General features: G+C 37.5%; 1 protein-coding gene across 2 annotated transcripts in view; it reads left to right on the plus strand.

Moving 5' to 3' along the window:
• EPRS1 (glutamyl-prolyl-tRNA synthetase 1) overlaps positions 1-21,386 on the plus strand; it is a 39,538-nt gene that overhangs the window by 4,184 nt on the left and 13,968 nt on the right. Inside the window, exons 3-19 of one of the 2 annotated variants that reach the window (XM_041401044.1) lie at positions 2,663-2,762; positions 4,610-4,766; positions 5,488-5,627; positions 6,276-6,376; positions 7,612-7,738; positions 7,931-8,123; positions 8,495-8,666; positions 9,173-9,406; positions 10,441-10,525; positions 10,857-10,916; positions 13,309-13,419; positions 14,924-15,060; positions 15,787-15,994; positions 16,417-16,529; positions 17,143-17,260; positions 17,384-17,758; positions 20,983-21,213. In XM_041401044.1, coding sequence (XP_041256978.1) covers positions 2,663-2,762; positions 4,610-4,766; positions 5,488-5,627; positions 6,276-6,376; positions 7,612-7,738; positions 7,931-8,123; positions 8,495-8,666; positions 9,173-9,406; positions 10,441-10,525; positions 10,857-10,916; positions 13,309-13,419; positions 14,924-15,060; positions 15,787-15,994; positions 16,417-16,529; positions 17,143-17,260; positions 17,384-17,758; positions 20,983-21,213 — 2,662 coding nt within the window. The remainder of the gene's footprint in view (positions 1-2,662; positions 2,763-4,609; positions 4,767-5,487; positions 5,628-6,275; positions 6,377-7,611; positions 7,739-7,930; positions 8,124-8,494; positions 8,667-9,172; positions 9,407-10,440; positions 10,526-10,856; positions 10,917-13,308; positions 13,420-14,923; positions 15,061-15,786; positions 15,995-16,416; positions 16,530-17,142; positions 17,261-17,383; positions 17,759-20,982; positions 21,214-21,386) is intronic. The other variant, XM_041401045.1, reaches the window with a different exon arrangement.

Below are 21,386 nucleotides of genomic sequence, written 5' to 3' on the forward strand. Positions count from 1 at the left end.
GATAGATAATATCTAGAATCATGGGCTCATCAGATGGAAGTTTTTGTGTGTTAGTGTCTTCTCATCCCTGGCATTGGCTTATGTTCAGGAAGTTATTCTAGACCTTAGTATTGCATTAATTTTCCCTTGCTTGGTTGTCCAATAATTTTGAAAATTGATTCTCTACCTTAAAGTCTGTTAAAAGTATATCTGCAATGTAAGAGGCATCAGCTGAACTCATATCTAAACTAATGCTTTTGCTAAATGGATTTCATGGCATCAGTTCTGCTGAAGTATCTTGTTTTGGCATGATGTGAAAATCATTTGGGATGTTTCAAACTTTGATTTTTTTTTTTATTTTTTTTTTTGGGAATCCTGGAAAGGTAATGACTTCAGTTGAACAAGAAGGAACATTTTATTTGTGATTCTTCTAGGTTTGGTTTTGAAGCTCAGTTAAAATTTGGTGACAAAATTTTTAGCTAACTAGCTGAAACTTAGCCAAATAAACTAAAAAGTTTATTGCTCATTTGAGATGATGAATTTTATTTTAAAGATTATTTTTGAAGACTTAGCTTCAAAACTTCATGCAGTAATAGCTCCTAAGCAAACTACTCTGCTAAGTGCTGATGGCTTTATGGAGAATTTTGGTGTACCTGTCTTGTCAAAACAAGCTGCAGTACAGCTTTTGTGTGCTGACCTCATGCACATTTCAGAGTAGTTATTCCTCCTAAGCAGATCAAGCAAAAGCTTTTTGCAAATAAATTCAAAATTGATTTATTATGGTTGGAAATAATTTGTGTTTTAGGGTTTTTTAAATTATATGTTTGCTTTTATTTTTTGGTCCCTTTTTCCCGTCTTGTCTTCTTGAACATTTGCCCTGTTGTTTAATTATGTGGCATTTCATGTCACTCTCAATAGCCACTCTTGGCCTGTAACATTGCATTGTCCCTGTTTATTCTTCCTTACTTAGCTCTGGAGTGAGCAAGCAATGACTGCAAAAAGTCTTTTATAACTTTTTCAAAGAGGTCAATTAGTGATGTTTGGGTGGGAGTATTTTGTTTTTCCTGAAGAAAATAACTTTTAAAGCATAAGTAAGATTTTACTCGGAGTAACATTTTCCCATTTCATACATGTATTCAGTTTTGCTTGAGTAATCAAGGGGTATTTGTTTTGGTATGAATTAGTGAAAACATTAAAAGTGCATTTCACAGACTTTTCAATTGAAAATTTATTGGAAAATATTTGTTTTTCTCAGTTTATAAAAGCTCCCTTAAAATCTGATAGTGGGAAATTAGAAAAAGAAACATTTTCAAGTGCACAGTAGGGTATAATTTAAACACTCTACTGTGACTTTTGGTTTTAGTTATATTTTATGGATCTTCTATATTATACTGGATCCTAGATGCTTGGAAAGCAAGCAAAATTAAAAACAAGCAAACCAAAAAACCCCTCTCAATGAACTGTATTCCTTAGGTTGTACTGCAATTAGCCTAATGAGACTGGCTAGTCTATTTGTACTAAAAATGGGACACATTCTAATTGTTAATATATCAAGTACATTCTGCGTAATTTTCAGAACTTTTGTTGATTTTTGCAAGGCTTGAGAGCTATCAGAATTCTTTTAATTTTATAAATGACACAGTTGGTAAAAAAAGGAAATAGAGAACAAGGGTGGAACAGAAGTGAAAACTTGGTTGGACATATTGGGGTACAGCATTCAGTCCATTAAATTGAGTAAATGTTCAAAAAAAACCACAGGGACTCCTTTTGTTGATATCAATGCTTGGTTTAGAAGCAACTGGAGCTCTGTTTTTTGCAATCTGCATCTATGTGGGACTGTAGAGTAGAGATGAGTATGATCTGGAGAGCCGATGCTTCTGATGCATCTTTCTTCCAAAGCTCTTTAGTAAATAGTAATTTATCTTAGATGAACTGGAAGCTAGATTTCTGACAGTGTACAGCTTTTTTTGATACTGCATGTAGTGTAGAAAAGTGACCTGAAAACAAAGTACTCCCTTCGGAGAGCCTTTCTTCTGCAGGTGTTGAGGACTTTTATAAGTGGAATGGGGACAACAAATTCAAATTAGACTGTTATCTGGAGAAGACTGGGTAGAAAAACAAATACAGGCAGGCAAGTTTGTTCTCACCAGGTGATGGTTTCTGTGAAGTGTGAATTGAGTAAAGGAAGTAACAAATGAACAGGGATTTTTCCCCTGATGCTAGCCCTTAAAACCATGATGAAGACCTCAATTCTTCTGTTGATTCACTAGGAATCCTCTTCAAAGTGATCATTCTTTTATGAAAAGAAAATAAATATTGATTAGCTCCTTATAATCTGGAAAATATGTAGTTCAGGTTATACTTATGAATTCGTCAGATGCGGAGAGAGTTTTAGTATTTGAAAGAATAATCAGTCTTATTTTCTTATTTTCAGCTTAAACAAAATTCTTGCACATTTAGAAGCTTATTATTCCATCTGGTGATAGAAAAGCAAGGACTTATTTATTCTTGTGCTAGATTTATTTAATTTTTACTTTTCTACTCTGGTGACTTGGTACCTGTTGGCTCACCTGGAAGTTATTTTGTGTTTGCTTTGCACATGTTTCAACTATGGATGTGCAATTAAAGTTGAACTGACTGGAGATAGTAATTTACTTTTGCCTTGCCCCTCTCTTTCTTTTAGGCAAGTTTCATTTACTGATGTGAATTCAATAGCCCGGTACCTGGCTAGAGTTGCTGCCTCTGCTGGGTTGTATGGCTCGAATCTGTTGGAACACACTGAGGTGAGAAGGCATCACAGAATCATAACATGGTTTGGGTTGGAAAGGATCTTAAAGACCATCTATTTCCAGCCCCAAAGACCATCTGTCTCCCATGGGTGGGGATACTTGCCTCTAGACCAGTTTGCTCAAAGCCCCATCCACCTTGGCCTTGAATCACTCTCTTGTCTCTTGGGGTTTTTTTTTCCTTTTCCCTTTTTGTCTTTTGGCCTGTTCTGAGTTGGGGGGGTGGGTGGGTGGAGGTTTTTTTAACCTTGTGTCTGTTGTTCTGCATTTTACTATTTGACTGAGGTTCCAGCTATGTGTGGATGCTGAGGGGTTTGCTTTGGTAAGCTTCCTCCTTCATATAAAGAAATATAAAGACAAAGAAATCTGTATAAAGACTAAGACATCTGAGCTTTGGAAGGGTTGCCCTTGCCCACCCCTTCAACAGCAACTCCTAAGCAGACAGCTTGCTAGTATAAAATAATTCAGGTTGGAATGTAAAATACGGGATTTTCCCTCCTCGCTCCCCTTAGCTCTGTTGCCATCAGTTGCTATCTTGTAACACTTCAGTGTAACACCAAGGAACACTGTGTGTAATTGAAATCCTGAAGTAGTTTTTGCTGTCTGTGATAGATAAAACCCTGACCCTGGTTTCTTCCAGGGGTTTCTTCCTGGGTCTAGCTCAGAATAATCAATCATATGCTGAATTTAGCATACTAGCTGACAAAATGAAACTAGCACACGAACTGAAATTTACTTTCTCTGAAATTTGGGGAGGAACTGAAGGATTTGATTCAGTCTTTTCTTCTTGAAGCCAGTGGTAATCACTCTTCAGTCACTCTTCCGCCCTCATAGCTGGTCTCAAGAGAAATATTGTCTTAGTACTTTGCCTGTGAGGCATTAAAAAGTTGTAAGTTATCTTGTGGCTATTTAAAATTTCTGTCCAAATCCCTTGTTTTTAAGTTAAGCCCAGACCTCAGCAAACACACTTGCAGGGCTGGTATTTCTGATACAATATGTCTTTCCACTGCTGCTTTTTTCCAGAATAATACTGTACTTGGAGAAGTACAGGGACAGCTGCATTTGTGGTGCACATATTTTGGCGTGCAACTGCAAATGACTGAACTGAATTCTGTGGTGGTTGTAATTACATCTGTGCCTGCCACGTTGGCTGGAACATTGGAAGCATTCCTGTTGCAGTTTGCAGAACAGTTAAACATGAAATAGGACCAGAGAAAAGACACGTAGTCTCTTGTAGGATTGAGGGATTCAGTTTATATACAGGGCTACATTATTAATCAGCCTAATTCTTAATATTTTTTTAAGTACAAAGATAGGTGGAAAAGACTTTTGCAGGAGTGGGGAATAGGACTTGTGAAGATCGGGGGTTTGATTTCTTCAAATCTAAAAGGAGATGAGGAAGAGAAAATAGGGACTGAGGGGAAAATGGTATACTAACCAGCAGCAGCACCAGGAAGAGCAAATAGGTCACAAATATGATATGTAAATAGCTAAAGGACAGTGATGAATTTATATATACTCTTGTGATAAGTGAGTACCTGAGAACTGCTTATTATTTTACCAGTGGGAATAACTTCAGTGAAGTTGATGTTTTTGGCAGTTTGAATTCATGCTGAAGGAAGAAATTAAATTTCATTATTTAGTATCATTCTTGGTGAATTTTTCAGTATAATATATTTTAAATATTCTTTCAACATATGTCATGATCTGATATATTTAATTCTAATGTTTCTGTTAATATTTTCTGTTCAGCTGTTAGATCAATTGTGTATTATTCAGTTATTTAACAAGCTTAATTCTCATTCCTTTAGTAACTTTAACTGTCTTTTGTCCCTTCAAACAAGATTGACCACTGGCTGGAGTTCAGTGCTACACAGTTATCTACTGCCAGCCAATTCCCTTCAGCCATCCAAGAACTCAACCACTGTCTGTCTCTACGGACCTACTTGGTGGGAAACTCTCTGAGTCTTGCAGATTTGTGTGTCTGGGCTGTACTAAAAGGTACTGGTTTATGTTCTCTGTTCCAATGGCTTGCAAAATCAATATATTGATACTCAATCAATATACAACAGGAATGCCCAATTTTTCTTTTTTGTGGATGCTAGTAGTGACTCCTAGCTCTACAACAGACTGTACTGTCATGCACACTGCTGTGACCTGTGCATCACTAGTGATGGCAATAGTATAGCTTAGGAAAACCTAGATTTTATTTTTTAAATTATTGTTACATTTGGAAATTTATGAATTGTAATCCCTAGGTGGAACTTTTTCTAATTTCTTTTGTGCTAATAATTGCAAGAACATCTTTTATTACCTGTTGCCTCAATAAGAAAATGTGCAATTTAAAATTATATGCATTGACCTTTCTGTGGCATTGTCTTAGCAGAGGAAATTTCTTCAGTGGTTATTTTGAATTATTAAAAGACGTAGATGTTAATCTGCAAAATACCCTTTAGAGGTTAAAGAAGCTTTGACCTGTTTTTATGGATTTGGTTTTTATTTTCTCTTACCTCTATATCTAAAGGTGGTAGGGGACAAGCTACCATTCAGTATAACCCAATTTTACTTGAAAGTAAAGGGAATAATTAGGATTAAAAGCTAGCAGCTTTTGTTATTTTTTTCAATGTTGCTGCTCTTAAGAGCAATCTGAAAAGCTGCTGTTGATAAAAATAATTTTATTTTTATAATTTAATAGTTTGAGAACTTCTTTGTTTTCTAACAGATAATAGTACATGGCAGGAGCAGTTAGAACAAAACAAGGCTCCTGTGCATGCAAAGCGGTGGTACAGCTTCCTTGAGGTACAACATGCTTTCCAGTCAGTAGGAGCCAAGTGGGCTGCTGGTACACCAAAGGTTAAAATGGTAAGATTTACTCAGATCTTCTGGGGAGAGTAGCTTTATTTCTGTGAATACACTGCAAGAATTTTTTGTTTTTAAGTTAGAGAATTAAGAACTGAAAGTAAGCAGTCGTAGAGTGAACTAAACTTTTGTAAACTCTTGTTTACAGCTAAAGCTGTTACTTTCAAATTTAGAAAGGCATAAGTTGTCTAGTCCAGTGCATAGGTGGAATTGTGGAAATATGGCACCTCTTCTTTTAATCAGCACTGCTCTTTAGATATATTGTTTGCTTTTTCTAAACACAGTTTGAGATCCTGATTGGACCTGCAAAGATTGCTCTTGTCAGTTGACTGAATCTGTTAATCATGTTCAGGTTAAGAACACTAAGATACAAAACCTTAACTACCAATTGTTTTCTTCCATGGAATAAATTAGACAACTTGGTGGGACTTTTCAGTCCTGGACCAGATTTGAAGACAAAATAACTTAAAACTCTAGAATTCATCTTTATTTGGAGTGCCTTGAGTAATGTGAAAGTTGTGAAGAGATGAATTTGGGGTCCAGTATGGCAGCTTGTAGGTTTGAAAGGAGACTTTGATACAGCAGTTATTATCTAGAGTTATATATCTGATTTTAGACCTAGTACAATCTGTAATTATGTCTCTTTTCAAGGCAACAGAAAAAGAAAAGAAAGCAGATGTTGGGAAGTTTGTTGAACTTCCTGGTGCAGAGATGGGAAAGGTCATTGTGAGGTTTCCTCCTGAAGCAAGTGGGTAAGAAACATGGATACTTTGACAAGGTTCTATTTTGTTTTAAAAAAAAAAAGAAGTCTTTTGGTGAGGATGTTAATCAGCTTATCAGACAAGGCTGTTATAAAAAATGACTGCTTAATGGTTTGTCTCCACTAGAGCTGTTTGTTCACTTCTCTTCTGTACTTCATTGCGCTGTTGCCTGAACTTGGAATAGGGAGTTTAGTTGTGAGGTGATGTTGTGTTTCTCAGCAGTGGGATGAGGAGAAGCAGGAGGATGGCATTTGTGTGGATAATGGATGTGTGTGGCCTGCCAGGAACTACGGTGTGGACGTGCAGTCCTTATGAATTGGGTCAAGGGACTCGGTGCTTCCCAAGGAAGCTTAAATTTGAGAAAGGAAATATGTATTGGATAGCCTTCCTTGGGGAAGCTTGACACCAGATGTATAATGGAGGGCCAGGGGTCCAGACTGTGTGGAATACCAAAGCTCAAACTCCTTAAAGACCACACAGAGGAGCCAGTATAATAAACTCAATTTTCAGACAGCTTTTAATTTTCTGTTTCTTTTTGGAGTTGTCTGATGGCCTATAAAATTTCCACTACTGCATTTGTTCATTAAACTGGCTGTTCAGCATCACGTGACTTCTGTAGTTCTGTTTCTTACTCTATTAGTCCAATATAAACTATTATTCAAATATTGTAAATTATGTATTATGTACATGTATGTCTATAACATACATTATTCTCAGCTTTAGTAGTTTTTATTGTCTTAATCCTGGTGTTTTAAAACACTGTTCTTCAGGGACATGTTACTCTCTTTTTGTAAGAGACTTTAATTTTGTGGATTTGGGGATTTATATTTAGTTTAAAATGTCAGTAGCTTTATATCTTATATTAAAAACCACACAACAATCAGAAAATTCCACTCTTGTGAATGTGGTAGGTTCAGATTATCTGGTAGCTGCTACTGGGTATCATCAGCAGTTGGTTTGTCTGTAAAAATGGAGATAATTGCAGTCCAATCTTATAGTAACACTATAATTTACAGATTTAGTTATTTTTAACAGTTAATTACAAAATTTGTGGTAGAAGAAACATAATCTATTTTTATAAATGTGTAGTATTTCAACAAATATCCTAGGTTTGCTGTTTGTTACACTTAGGTATTGCTTTCCATTCTTTCTCCTTCCCATACAAATAAAGAAGTCTAGCTGAAGTAGTTGTGGTGTATATATTTATTTTTTAATTTCCTTTTTAGATATCTCCATATTGGTCATGCCAAAGCTGCCCTGCTAAATCAGCACTACCAACTTAACTTCAAAGGAAAGCTTATTATGAGATTTGATGACACAAATCCAGAAAAAGAGAAAGAAGACTTTGAAAAGGTATGATAAGATAGCAGAGTGATTATAGGCTGTGAAAGAATGGTAAGTGCCTGCCTCTCTTTTATTTCATACTTATTCTTATGGCTTATCCTTCCTGGACAATGGAGCATTAAAAACACCACATCTTACATGAAGAGGCTAAAGAAAACTACCTTTCCTGAATATTATAGTGTACATTTTCACACTTGGCAGGTTATTCTTGAAGACGTTGCCATGCTGCACATCAAACCAGATCAATTTACATATACCTCAGATCACTTTGAAACAATAATGAAATACGCTGAGAAACTTATTCAGGAAGGGAAGGCTTATGTGGATGATACTCCTGCAGAACAAATGAAAGCAGAACGTGAGCAAAGAGTGGAATCTAAACACAGAAATAACTGTAAGATATTTTAAGCTTTTGTCTTGCTTCCTTACCTTTTTGATTTGGTATCAAAGCTTGATTTTTATTAACAAATATGAGTGAGGTTACTAAATTGTGTATCTTCAAAGTCCTTATAGGGATTTGAAAGTGTTTAATGCTTTGTTCTACAAGGCTGGACGGATTAAGTACATTTAGACCAGGACAGTATACTTGTGTGTGCATGAATTCATCACCATTCATTATCACTTAAATAATTCACAGTGGAAAATGTGTGAAAGTGAATTCCAGTGTCTAGAGAGGGAGATGACACTGATTTTTGTTACTGCCGTAATAAAACTTGATTCTGTATCAGCTTCATTTAGAAAATGGTGTATTTTTGTTGTTCTTAGGTGTTAATAAGAATCTACAAATGTGGGAAGAAATGAAAAAGGGAACAGAATATGGACAAACTTGTTGTCTACGAGCAAAAATAGATATGAGTAGTAATAATGGATGTATGAGGGATCCAACTCTTTATCGTTGTAAAAACCAGCCTCACCCTCGGACAGGAAGTACCTACAAGTATGTCCACTTTCTCCTTGTGTGGCCTGTAGCTTTTGCTCTTTCCAGGGCATTTACAATTACTTAGTAAATTTCTTTTAATACTTGGAACTTGCTAGCATTTTTCAACTAGAATATGTGATGAGTCTCTTGACTTTCTGAAACTTGTGCAAATTACTTTTAAAACCTGTGAGATGGCCGTTATAGTCAACAGTGAATATTATTTCAGTTTTGGTCCTTATATATGTTTGACAAAAACATTAGCAGTGAAGGGTAATTTTTTTTAGGCTTGAATATTAAGGCTGTTATCAGTTCATTTCTTGAAGACTTTCTTCATCTTAAAAATATGTTGCCTTCTGGATCTTTCTGTGGACAATTAGTTGTGTATGTGTTATTTTAGTCTTGATCTGAAAGTTTTCAGGATCATAGGTTAGAAATATTTATAATACATGAATATAAAGTTGAAATGTTTAGGTGGGAGGAAAGTGTTTTGTTCTACCCTACTAATTAAAGATCTTTTTTGTCAGGGTTTATCCCACATATGACTTTGCCTGCCCCATTGTTGATAGTATTGAAGGTGTCACACATGCACTGAGAACAACGGAATACCATGACAGAGATGAACAATTCTACTGGATTATTGAGGCTCTGGGTATAAGGAAACCATATATATGGGAGTATAGCAGGCTAAACCTCAACAACACTGTGCTCTCCAAGAGAAAGCTCACGTGGTTTGTCAACGAAGGCCTTGTGGATGGATGGTATGTTCCCTGGCTGTAGGTCAGCACTGTTCCCTAAGATTCTTGTGACTGGCACATTCATTTTTGCTTTGGAATAGTTTGAATGGATATTTAAACAATATTAAAGAATATAGATTAATTAAACTGGCTTGTGTATGTACAATGTGTCTGTTTCCTACTCTACAGTAGCTGTGTACATACATATTCATGGCCAGTTATAAACATGAGGCACCTTATTTTTGGACTCTGGCTCTGCTGTGGGTGGTATTTACATGTTTTCCACTCTTGAGTCATTGGTTGTTGTCATTGGAGTAATTCCTAAACAATGCCAGAAGAGGGCCTGGATTGAAGTGTTTCTGGTCCTGTCCATCTAGTCAAATCCATCCCACTTCTCTCCAGCATGCCCTCACCCTCCTTCTTTTTGTTAATTTTTTCAGATTAATTTGATTTCTGCAGACAGTGTTTGGTGGACTAGTTGTCAGTTGAATTGGAAGCTTAGATTCCTAGTTTATGCATGGAGCCACTTGTCTAGAGCCAAATTTATCCTTTCTTGCCCCTGCCTGTTTTTTTTTTTCCCTAGAGATGTAGCTGATCTTATGATGGCCTTTACTCTTCCTTCCCTAAGGACCCCTGTTATGTCCTCAGCAAGGTTTGGTTCATGTTCCTACCAAATTCAAATGTTACATTGCAGGTCAGGCCTTTTTATTTCTTCCATAAGAGAAACAAAAAAATCATAGAATTCTATCACTCATATAAAGAGGTAGCATTGTCACTTTTCTCCATTAACATTTTCTGGGTGTCCTTGGAAGGGAAATAATGGATAGTGACATAACTTTTGCCTTGCTAGTTTTTTGAGAGACCTGACCTTCACCATACATTTTGTATGGATAAGAGCTCAGTCTTCTCAGTTAGGTGCTCTCACCTTGCTGGGAATTCAGTGACTAAAATACACTGAGGCTGTGCCTTTCATGTGTGACAGTATTAGTAAAGTTCTTGATAAGTGCAGAATTAGAAAATCTAGTGTATGGCACTAATGGAACACTGTTTTCCACTAGGGATGACCCAAGATTTCCCACTGTGCGTGGTGTCCTGAGAAGAGGCATGACAGTTGAAGGACTAAAACAGTTTATTGCTGCTCAGGTGGGTGTTTTCTTCTGATTCTTTGAATCTCCCTCGCTAAGTTTCACAAATTTTTGTGGGAGGTTCACTGGGAGGTTTCTGCTTTTGAAGCTTTGCTACTTTGATGTGTATTGCTTCAACAATGGTAGCACCTGTGAGTAGGTGTTGGCAAAATGGACTTGCATGTTTCTTATTTGGAGAGGGTTTATTTTGCAAGCTCAAAAACTGTTTTTGGTTAAAACAAACCATAGAGAGTTTTCAGTTTAAAGAACTTTGTTTTAAATCAGTCTAAGAGCTGGAATATTTACATTAATGTGGTGTTGGTTTTTTTGTTTTGTTTTTTTTAATCCAGGGCTCCTCTCGATCTGTTGTGAATATGGAGTGGGATAAAATCTGGTCCTTTAACAAAAAGGTATGTGCTTACTCGGATTTGTTGCTACTCCTGATATCCTCTTTCTAGGATATGTAGAGAATCCAGCATTCATTGGAGTGCTTGTCACAACAAGTAGCAGTTGCAGTATGCTGCATCATTTGGCGCACTCTCAGGAAAATGGAATGTGCCCCCCTTCTAACCTGAAGAAGCACTAACCCTATTGATTCTTCTATACCAGTACTTACTTGCCTTCCTTAGTAATATGGGAAAGGATAATGGTATTTGTGTAAAACTGATCTGAAAACTGCATTTCATTTTTCTGCTTTCAAGCTGCGAGCTATCTGTAAGAAGGTATTACTTAATGCTTTTTACCTCAGCATATAGCTTACAGTGCTGTAAGCATACATAGCATAAGCTATCATTTTGCAGCTTCATAGCACAGTCAGTCTTGCTTGTATAACAGGAGCTCTACAAACCCACTGAAAATGCATTATTCCTAGTTTTCAAAGGCTGCCCACCTCTGGGTTGGCTGATTTGTCAACATAAACACAAATTTTCCCCGACTTGGTTCATGTTGGCCGCGTTTCCTTTCTGTGGCAAAAGGACAAACGCACTGTGTGCTCTGCCTGGGGAGACCAAGCCAGCACTGCTGGAGTTTCTGACTGAATGGCAAATCAGGAATACTGCATCTTGACATGATGAGTTGCTTTTTGGCAGCAGATGCTTGGACACTATAATAAGGCGATTTTTTTTCACGAGGATTGCATATTTTGTGTGATTGTGGAAAAACCTGTTATTTTGCATTGGGATTCCTGCTTGATTTTGCTTAGATAGTACCCAGATCTGATCATTTAAATAGTTTTTGCTTGTCTGGCATGTGTCTTGTATTTCTTCATGTATTTTGCATTTGATTTGCTACATACACGTAGATTTATGAATTGGTTCTTTCTGTTGCTGCATAAATATATTTATGACTAACAACGGATTTGAGGGGAAGAATCAACAATGGACTGTCAAGGCTCATTTTTTTTTAATTGACTTTTAAACTGAGTTTCTTAGACCTCTGGCTCAGCTCTTTGTACAGCACCATATTTATTAGCCAGTTTTATTTACATGTGGCTGTGCAGATTGAAAGCTATCTGCAATATGAGAAAAACCAGTTGGCTGCTTACAGGTAATTCTGAGCTCAAAGACTTTATCAGTGTGACAGCTCATATTTTATATGTAATCCTGTAGTTTTTAGCACCTGACGAGGGATTGAGAGTTTTAATGAATAAAATAAAGAGCCTGGTAATAACACTATAAAATCTGCTCATTTAAATATCAAAATTATGATATTAAATCATATAATACCCCTACATTTTGAGATACATACACAAGTCCTTTTTCAAAGTGTATGTTTAACCTTTAGGTGTCTGACTTCAGTGACTACTAACTTATAAAAGTGTGTCTTCTTAAAAGTATATCATCATATCACTTTATTATCTAATGTCAGTAATTAGAAACTAAATACTTTTCTCCAAAATATAGAAGAATATATAGCTGTGCAGCTTTTCACTTTAGCCGGAATAAACCAAGAAGAGAAAAAATCACTTTGTATTAATAAAAGCAGGTGTTTTTGTTTGTGCCAGTTTCCAGTTAACTGGGTAGATCTCTGATACTCCTTTTGGCCTTAGATGACTACTTTACTTGAATTGTGTATTTAAGTGCTTCTGAACAGTTTTACAACTGAGTATTTCAGGTATAAAAAATACTGTGAAAAACTACAGCAGCTAGGTTTGATAATGGGCCATAAAAATACAGGACGACCTCCTAGTGGTACCTTTTTCTTACCAAACTCATGTTATAGAAAGCCTAATGAAGTCAATGTTATGGTATTGCCTTATTATAGTATCTGATGTGTCTGTAGTAAAATTGCAGACTTGATTGGTGCCTCCTCTGCAGCCAGTTCTATTACTGATTCTGCTGGAGTACTGGCCTGGAAAATGAGTATGAGATCAGGTCTTGTACTGCTGGAAAAAGAACAAACTCCACTTAAAAATTATTGCTTTAAATTTAGTTAACTAAAGAAAAAGTGGTTCAGATGTATTAGCCTATGTGCTGAGTAAAACTCTATCAGAGTACATTTTTGTGTCTTCCCTGTAAGGCATTGGGTCATAATTTTGGTTACTTCTGCTGTCAGTAGTACCCAATTCAGTTTTTACTCAGAATTTTAGTAAAGATTGGAAATTGTAAAGTACTACCACTATTTTCTCACTATTCTATAGCTTTGGATGAAAGTGACATTAAAGCAAACTGTGAAAAAATGCAGTAACATAAAGAATACCAGTTAATAGTCTTTTTTTTTTCTTTTGTGGTGATTGTTTTGTAAAGCATCTTATTTTTTTGTCAGTGGCATATATTCATGATCTACCTTATTTGTTTTCTGTAGGTCATAGACCCAATAGCACCTCGGTACACTGCTTTACTGAAAGATGCAGTGGTCCCAGTAAATATTCCGGAAGCTCAAGAGGAGATGAAAGAAGTGGCTAAACACCCAAAGGTTCTTGCTTTACTCTCTTAATATTCTTGTACTGCAGCTCAGTAAGGTTGGGAAGTACCTTGGCATGGAACGGTCAGGAAGGAGAGTCCTGCTTTTAGCTTGCTCAGATAGCAGGAGATCTATCCAAGGGGTACTTTTGTTGTGCCTCAGAATTGTCAAAAACTGTGCAACTGCTAAACTTTTGTTCTTTTAAGAGGGAACTCTTTTTGTAAATATATAGAGCGTGTGTAAAAGGTGCCTTAAAAGGCCTCTCTGGGAGTTTTCAGAAGAGGTGAGTCATTACAAGCCTGGAGTGCTCCTCAAGCTGGTTTTCCTGTTGTTTGATGCTAACTTTCACAGAGGTTAAATATTAAATTTTATTCAAGCTCTGTGGCTATAATACAGTAAACACTCTTTATCCATTAACAGAGAGGTGTTTTAAAGTGGTTTATAAAATCAGGTTTTATGTGGAGAGGTAACATATTAACCTGTTGATTCTGTCAATCTCTGGATTTTAATATGACTTTTAAATTTGTATAGCAAATAGTTCTTATCAAAAACTAAGAACTTGCTAATTTGATACTTTCAGTATCCAGTAAACAGAATAATATCCCTTAAAAGGGAAGTGTGTTACTGATACAACTCTTTCTTGGTGCTACAAGTAACAAAGATACTTTCCTTTGAGTCTGAGGTCTTAAATTGTTTTTAAGTGTCACTGAAATCACCCCTTAGTTGTACTTATATACATTTACACTGAGAAATGAGTGAATATTGCTGAGGCTTTACTTCATTTTTTTGTTTTGATTTTGTTGCTCTGAGTGCTCCTGTAGCCATTTCTTGTAACTGAGAGTTGGACATTGGGTTTCCCCTCTTGCCCATGGCTGATAAAAGGAAACAGGTTTTGAGCAGATGTGAGAGTTGTGACTCTTCAAGGCTCAAAGACGCTGAAGTTTGGTCAGATGCAAGCCAGCATATTAAAACAATGATAGTACCAGTAAGTCCTGCCTCCAATATGTAATGAAATAAATACTGACCAGAAGGAATAAATTGAAAACTCCTGACCAGCTGAGAAAGTCTGAAGTCAAAGCTGTCAGCCTTTTTAGAAAATAGAAGTTTATCTCAATTGTTGCGATACTTCAAAGCTGAATATTTTAGAAGTGATGTAGTTTTGGTTTCTGTCTTTACAAATCTATGTAGCTAAAAGAAGCTCCTTATATATTTCCATAATAACTTTATTAAAAAGCAAAAAATGAGCGTTCTGCAATTAGTTTTGATGGGAATTTGCATAGCGAAATGGAAACTTGAGAAAAAGTTTGGGTTTACCTGTGAGATCTTAAAGATGCATGGACCTTAAGGAAATGGAATATGCTGTCAGTGGATTTTTTGGGTGTATTAGGGGAATGCAGACAACACCTGTAAAAGAGACTGGAGAGAGTTGTGGAAAAACATTGTGGCTTTGCATTACTGTTATTGTCCATCTTCTGTCTTCATCTGTTGTCTTTGAAATGTAAACAATTATTCACAGAATGCTGACGTTGGGTTGAAGCCTGTGTGGTACAGCTCCAGAGTCCTCATCGAGGGCGCAGATGCAGAGACCCTGGTGGAGGGAGAGGTGGTTACGTTCATAAATTGGGGCAATATCATCATCACCAAATTAAACAGGTAACCTGTTCAGTGGCAGATGAAATTAATTTTTAGTTTCCAGCTTTTTGTTGCCTTTTCTTTTAACAGGAAGCTTGTAACAGTAAAGAATTTGTAACAGTAAAGAACTGATGGTTGGCCATATATGTCTATTCTATGATTCTGTGTCTATAAATCTACTTTGAAATATGCCATGAAACTGCATGTTAGCATAGGGTGTATATTTCTGTAGATTTAGGTTGGAAATCATTAGTCAGTCCTGATATTGCATGTCCCTGTCATCCAGTGCTCTCCATGATTCTGTGGTAATATTGCCACTGTAAAACAGCTTTTTCAGACAGAAAAAAACCCCACCTGAATGTTAACAATTTTCACCCTGTAAAAAATACTGCTTTTGCATACTGATAAACTAAACCTGCCACAGTTTCAGTTGCACAGCTGTTGAGGTGAGAAGGAGACCATTTAATGTCATCGTGGTATCTTTGAAATGGTTGTGTTGAGACAGTGCCAGAATGGAGTGAGCTCTGATAGCGAACATAAATATGCAAAGATTTTTTTCCTTACGCTTTTTGCTCTATATTAATATTTATGACAACAAAATTAATGGAGAATGTAATTGGCAGTAAATGCACTCTTTCATTTTCTATGATTCACACTTTAAAAATTAACTCTGAACACTTATTTTTGCAGTATTGAATCAGAACTGGTCATTTAGGCTGTACCATTATAATTTCTGTTTTCCTGTAGAAATTCAAGTGGAAAAATTGTGTCCATCAATGCCAAGTTGAACTTAGATAATAAGGACTTCAAAAAAACTACTAAGATCACTTGGTTGGCAGAAACTCCACATGCACCCCTCATCCCATCTGTCTGTGTTAATTATGAGCATCTGATCACTAAGCCAGTTCTAGGTAAAGATGAAGACTTCAAGCAATATATCAACCGAAATAGCAAGGTGAGTTATATTTTTGTCCCCTTTAATTCCACAAAACCTCATGTTGGGTTTTTTTTTTTGGTTTTTTTTTTTAATTCAATGTTTCTAATTGTGGTTTTTTGTTCAACAGATAAATTGTGCTGGTGTATCTAGTTTCTTTGTTTCCATGTAACCTATCATAATCTCAAAATTAAAATGTGACTCTTGTTTATTCTCAGTTGTTACCAGGCTTTTACACATGTGAGACCAATAATTTGAGTTTTTGTCTTGGTACATTCTTACGACATAGCATCTTCTTGCTAGTGCTTGTTCTGCTGTTTCTGGAATTAAGTAACATTTTGACACTTGGAAAAGGAGTAAATCACTACTATCCTTCTACAACTCTATTTCTTGCTGTTCCTTTGCTCTGTTAGACATGGACTGATTTCTTTTAATACTTGCAGCAAGAAGAACTGATGCTGGGTGATCCGTGCCTTAAGGAGTTAAAAAAAGGAGACATCATACAACTTCAGAGGAGAGGATTCTTTATTTGTGATCAGCCCTATGAGCCAGTGAGGTCAGTTACCTGAGAGTGGCCTAAACAGACTACACAGAATTTGCTTTAGCTTACTGTGTTTTAGTGTTTTCACACACATTGACAAGAGTAATGTTGTCTGCAAATGTTTACCCATTACCATGATCTTTGTGAGTAATATCTCTGTGGACTGGCATGGCTTTAATTTTTTATTACGTTCCTGCCTCTTCAAACTGTCTTAAGCCAAGTATGTGGAACTTGAGGTTCACCCCAGCTAACCTGGACTTAGTAATGAAGTCATGGTTTCGTTATGATTTGGAGTATAGAAATTAAGTAGCAGTGCTACAGAATAAAACAGGCATTTTTACAATTAGGGTGTGCACATACTACTTAATTGTAATACTTTCTTAGCAAGCTAAGAAACATCTACATGCAGTACATATAAATATGATAAAAAAAGGAAAACGTGCATGCAAGAGGAATCATTGTAGATCCCCAATTATGTAAATTTAGGTAATTACAGCTGTGTATCAAAGATAAACCTGCAGTTGTGTGAAAGCATCTTTTAGAAAGAGCAGCTCATTTGTTTCAATAAATGTTTGATAATTATCTTTTATTTCCTTTCCTGTTGTATTTTCTATAAATCTTTTTATAGTCCGTACAGCTGTAAAGATGCCCCATGCATTTTGATTTACATCCCTGATGGACACACTAAAGAAATGCCAACATCTGGGTCAAAAGAGAAGACCAAAGCTGAAACTGCAAAGAAAGAGGTAAACTGGTTTTTTAGGAAAGTACCATAAAATGTATTATTATACATCTATTTCTGTATGAGATTACATGCTGAATACTTGGCCCTTTTTTTTTTTTTTTTTTTTTTATTTTTTTTTTTTAAGGCTCGTTCAACTGTAAAAGGAAAATCTGCTCCAGTTGTTGGTCATGCCTCTACTCCATCCTGTGCTGAAACATCTGAAGGTCACTTGATCATCTACAGCAAGGTGGCTGCACAGGGCGATGTAGTTCGTGACTTGAAGGCTAGGAAGGCAGCAAAGGAAGATATTGATAAAGCTGTGAAACAACTGCTGGCCTTAAAAGCAGAATACAAAGAGAAGACAGGCCAGGAGTATAAGCCAGGAAATCCTCCAGTATCTGGAAGGGCACAGTCATCAAAGCTTGAGACCGCTGGTACCTTGGACAGTAAAGCTCTGTATGATAAAGTAGCAGAACAAGGAGAAGTGGTCCGAAAACTGAAAGCTGAGAAAGCATCTAAGGTGATGATTAAAATAATCCTGTGGTTTTGTCTGGGTTTGCACAGCCCACTGTTCTCTCTCTGTGAAGGTGAATGGGGGCTTATGGATCCAGGGTTTTTATCGTGATCTTCATTTGGACTGGGCTCTGTTCTGTCAAGACTTGTGTTTTGCAATACTTACTTCTTCAGTTAGATTTGTATGACCAAGTTTATATTGGTGAATTCCCATATTTCTTAGGCTAGTGTTCTGAAACATGGACAGAATTTACCCAATAGCAAGAGTTGATTAAGTATCCAAATCAAGTCCTTGAGATTAAAACGCCTTGGCAATTTCTTAATTTGTTTAACTCAGTATGGTCAAATTATGTGACTTCACAGGATTGAATTGTTGCTGTTTAGACCGTGAAACAAAGCTCCAAAACTGCTGCGCTGCTGTCAGTGTCTCTACTCCCCCGGGCAGGGAAGAAGGTCGCACCGGCTGAGCTGAAAGCACAGCAGCCGACAGCCGGGGGGGGGGTTGGGGCACTTCCCAGATGCGCCGGGGCATCCCGGGAGCGCCTCAGCAAGGGGCAGCAGGGAGCAGCAGGCAGGCGACATGGAAGAAAGAAAGGAGGGACCCTCCTCGGGGGTAAAACCCAGAGTTTTTATTGTCTCCAGGGGAGCCAGCCGAGAAGGGACCTCGAGGCAGGAATACAGCAGTTTATAAAGGGGGCGGAACATACAACACATGAACCAATGAGGGAGAACTTGGGAGAAGAACAAAACTCGTGAGAAACATGCCGGCTAGCCAGTAGGGAATGTGACAGGGAGGGACTCTTGTTCCCGATCCAGTCACCCACCGAAGAGGGGAGAACTTTCTGGAAAGAGGGAAGGAGACAGTGGGTGTTGGACCGGAACTTGGGGAGGGATTGACAGAAGGTAACCAGGGAAACAGGGGAGGAAAGAACGAATTGACACTCTCAGAGAGAGAGGTTCCAGGGGAGGGGGAGAGGGGGATCCCAGGACCGAACCATTATAGCTTTAGGGGGTAACAGAACACACCAAATGAATCCTGCACCACAACACAAGACCAGAAAGGAAAGATCCAAATGCCACAGATGTTTTTGAGAATCTTCCTGTCTTTAACTGTACATAGCAAATATAGCTACTGTTAGCTGTGTTATTTCCTTTCTTTTTAATGCAGAGCAAGAAGAGAGGGAAAATAATGTAGTTTGCACAGTGGTTAAATAATGTTGATAGTAGTAGTATCTTGATGGCACCATAGAATCTAAATAAATGAGAAGATCTAAATTAATTTATTGTTATAATTTTACTTAGGGCAGTTAGGGTTGTACATCCCTTAAGAGGAGTTACTTTGTTAAAATAGGAAATTAGTAGAGAAGACTTCTGAATGACTCTACTAAGTACTTAGGAAAATGGAATAGGTGCACATAAACTGCAGGTCTTTTTATGAAAGTATTTGTGGTACTCTTGAGAGTCTTATGTCTCTATATCTTTGTTCCTCCCTCTTTCTCCCCCCTTCCTTTCTTCTTTCAGGATGAGATAGGTGCTGCTGTGGAAGTCCTTTTATCCCTAAAGGCAGAATATAAGCAACAGACAGGCCAGGAGTACAAGCCTAGAAGCCCACCTTGTGGCCTTTGTCCCTCCTCAATGTTCTCCTGTTCCCACTCCTCCATCCCCATGTCCAGTAGACAGCAAGGCTCTGTACAGCAAAGTAGCTCAACAAGGAGAAGTGGTCCTCAATCTCAAATCAGAGAAAGCTTCAAAGGTGTTCTGCCTGTGGATACTTCTGAGTGGAACAGTGTCTTCAGTTTAGGCTAAAACTCAACGTCAGGTTTTGTGAAATTTGAGGAGCAAAACATAAGCTAGTTCCATGAAGTGCTTTCCCAAATTCCCTTGAGCTGATGATATGGCTGACTGCATGAGTTCTGTGTTAGTGCATGGAAAAGAAATAAGTTCTTTTTTTAGTCATACAAGATAAGTGAAGCAGAGTATAGGCAGTAACTTGGAGCCAGAATGGCAGCAGTAAATTTGGGAATTACCTGATCATGACCAAACAACCATTATTTCTTCAGAGTCTGTGTATTTGCTACTACTCTCCAGTGTGCAGCTCATGGACTACTATAACTGGAGGGGACTAAGCCACCTAAATGGGAGGCTTTTATGGCACAGAAATCAGCCCTTACCTACACTACCTGCATTGGTCCTTTGGCGTACAACTTGTAGGTCTTCTGGCTAAAAAGTTTTACCAACAGAACTTAGTAATAGCAGCTTATACTTGCAGGATAGCTCTAGAAGTTTTATTACAACAGCTGTGTTAGTGCCATTCTAGTAATGGCTTGTGTTATCTCAGCTCTTGTGTTACACCTCTGTTATTTCTACCCTTATCTGCAACTGCTGTTTTTTCTCTCTTGCTTCAGGAAGAAATAGATGAGGCTGTGAAAATTCTTTTAAACCTAAAAGCAGAATATAAACAAAAGACAGGTCAAGAGTACAAGCCTGTAAATCCACCCTCAATGCCTCCTTGTCTGTCTTCCACGGCGCCTCCATCTCCTGTCTGCTGCAGTAACTTAGCAAGCTGTAGCTTAGTAGATGGCAAAGCACTTTATGATACTGTAGTTGAGCAAGGGGAAGTGGTACGCAGACTCAAGGCAGAGAAAGCTTCCAAGGTACAATAGGCATTAGAGTGAGCAATTGTAATTGTAATCACATTTGACCACTGGGGGGAAATCTTTCACCAGGTAGTGACCAAGCTCCCCTATGTCCGGGTCATGCATGCTCTGATAATGCCAAACAGAACTGTTCTGGTGCTGGATACTTTCCTGACTCGGATATATGAAGTCAAACTTAACCCCTTATATATAGGTGAATAGGCACAAGCATGGCAGATATTGACCTTGCAGAAGTGTTTAATGTATTTTACCATCTATTGCTGTATTTGGGACAAGTGACTGTTCAACTATCTAGTGTGCTGCAGCAATAGCAAGATCTATCAAAATGAGACAGATTCAGTGATGGTTGTGGAAAAGAACAGGAGACAAACCTGCAGCTTTTTAGGTGCTTCTGGGGGGCGGGGGGATTTCTGCCTGTATTTCCACCTTGCAAAATTAGTTTAGGTATTGGGTTGTTTTTTGGGGTTTTTTTTGTTGGTTGGTTAGGTTGGTTTCATAGCCTGATAATCAATGCTTCTGGCCAGTTCTCTCTTTAATTCTCACCAGTAAATCTTGCTATTTGTCCTCCACATAGGATCAAATAGATGAAGCAGTAAAACTCCTCCTTTCTCTAAAAGCTGAATACAAGGAAAAGAATGGGCAGGAGTACAAGCCAGGACACCCACCAACAGCTCAGGGGGCTTTGCCTCAGACATCAAACACAGTATCCAGCGGTCCAGATACTCCTGAAGCTAAAGCCCTGTTTAGCAAAGTAGCTCTTCAAGGAGATGAAGTTAGGAAATTAAAAGCAGAAAAAGCAGATAAGGTAATAACATCTACACTGTAGTGTAAAAATGTAATATACGTATTTAAATCTAAAAATCTCTTTAAAATTCAGTGTGATTATGGGAATTAGAAATGTACCTTTAAAATAGGCAGCATTTGAATTCTGGGATCTGAAATATTCTTTTTAAATTAGATATGCTGTCAGGTATGATC

Source organism: Onychostruthus taczanowskii, unplaced genomic scaffold (assembly GCF_017590055.1).
Source record: "Onychostruthus taczanowskii isolate IOZ18803 unplaced genomic scaffold, ASM1759005v1 scaffold183, whole genome shotgun sequence".
Classification (NCBI taxonomy): Eukaryota; Metazoa; Chordata; class Aves; order Passeriformes; family Passeridae; genus Onychostruthus; species Onychostruthus taczanowskii.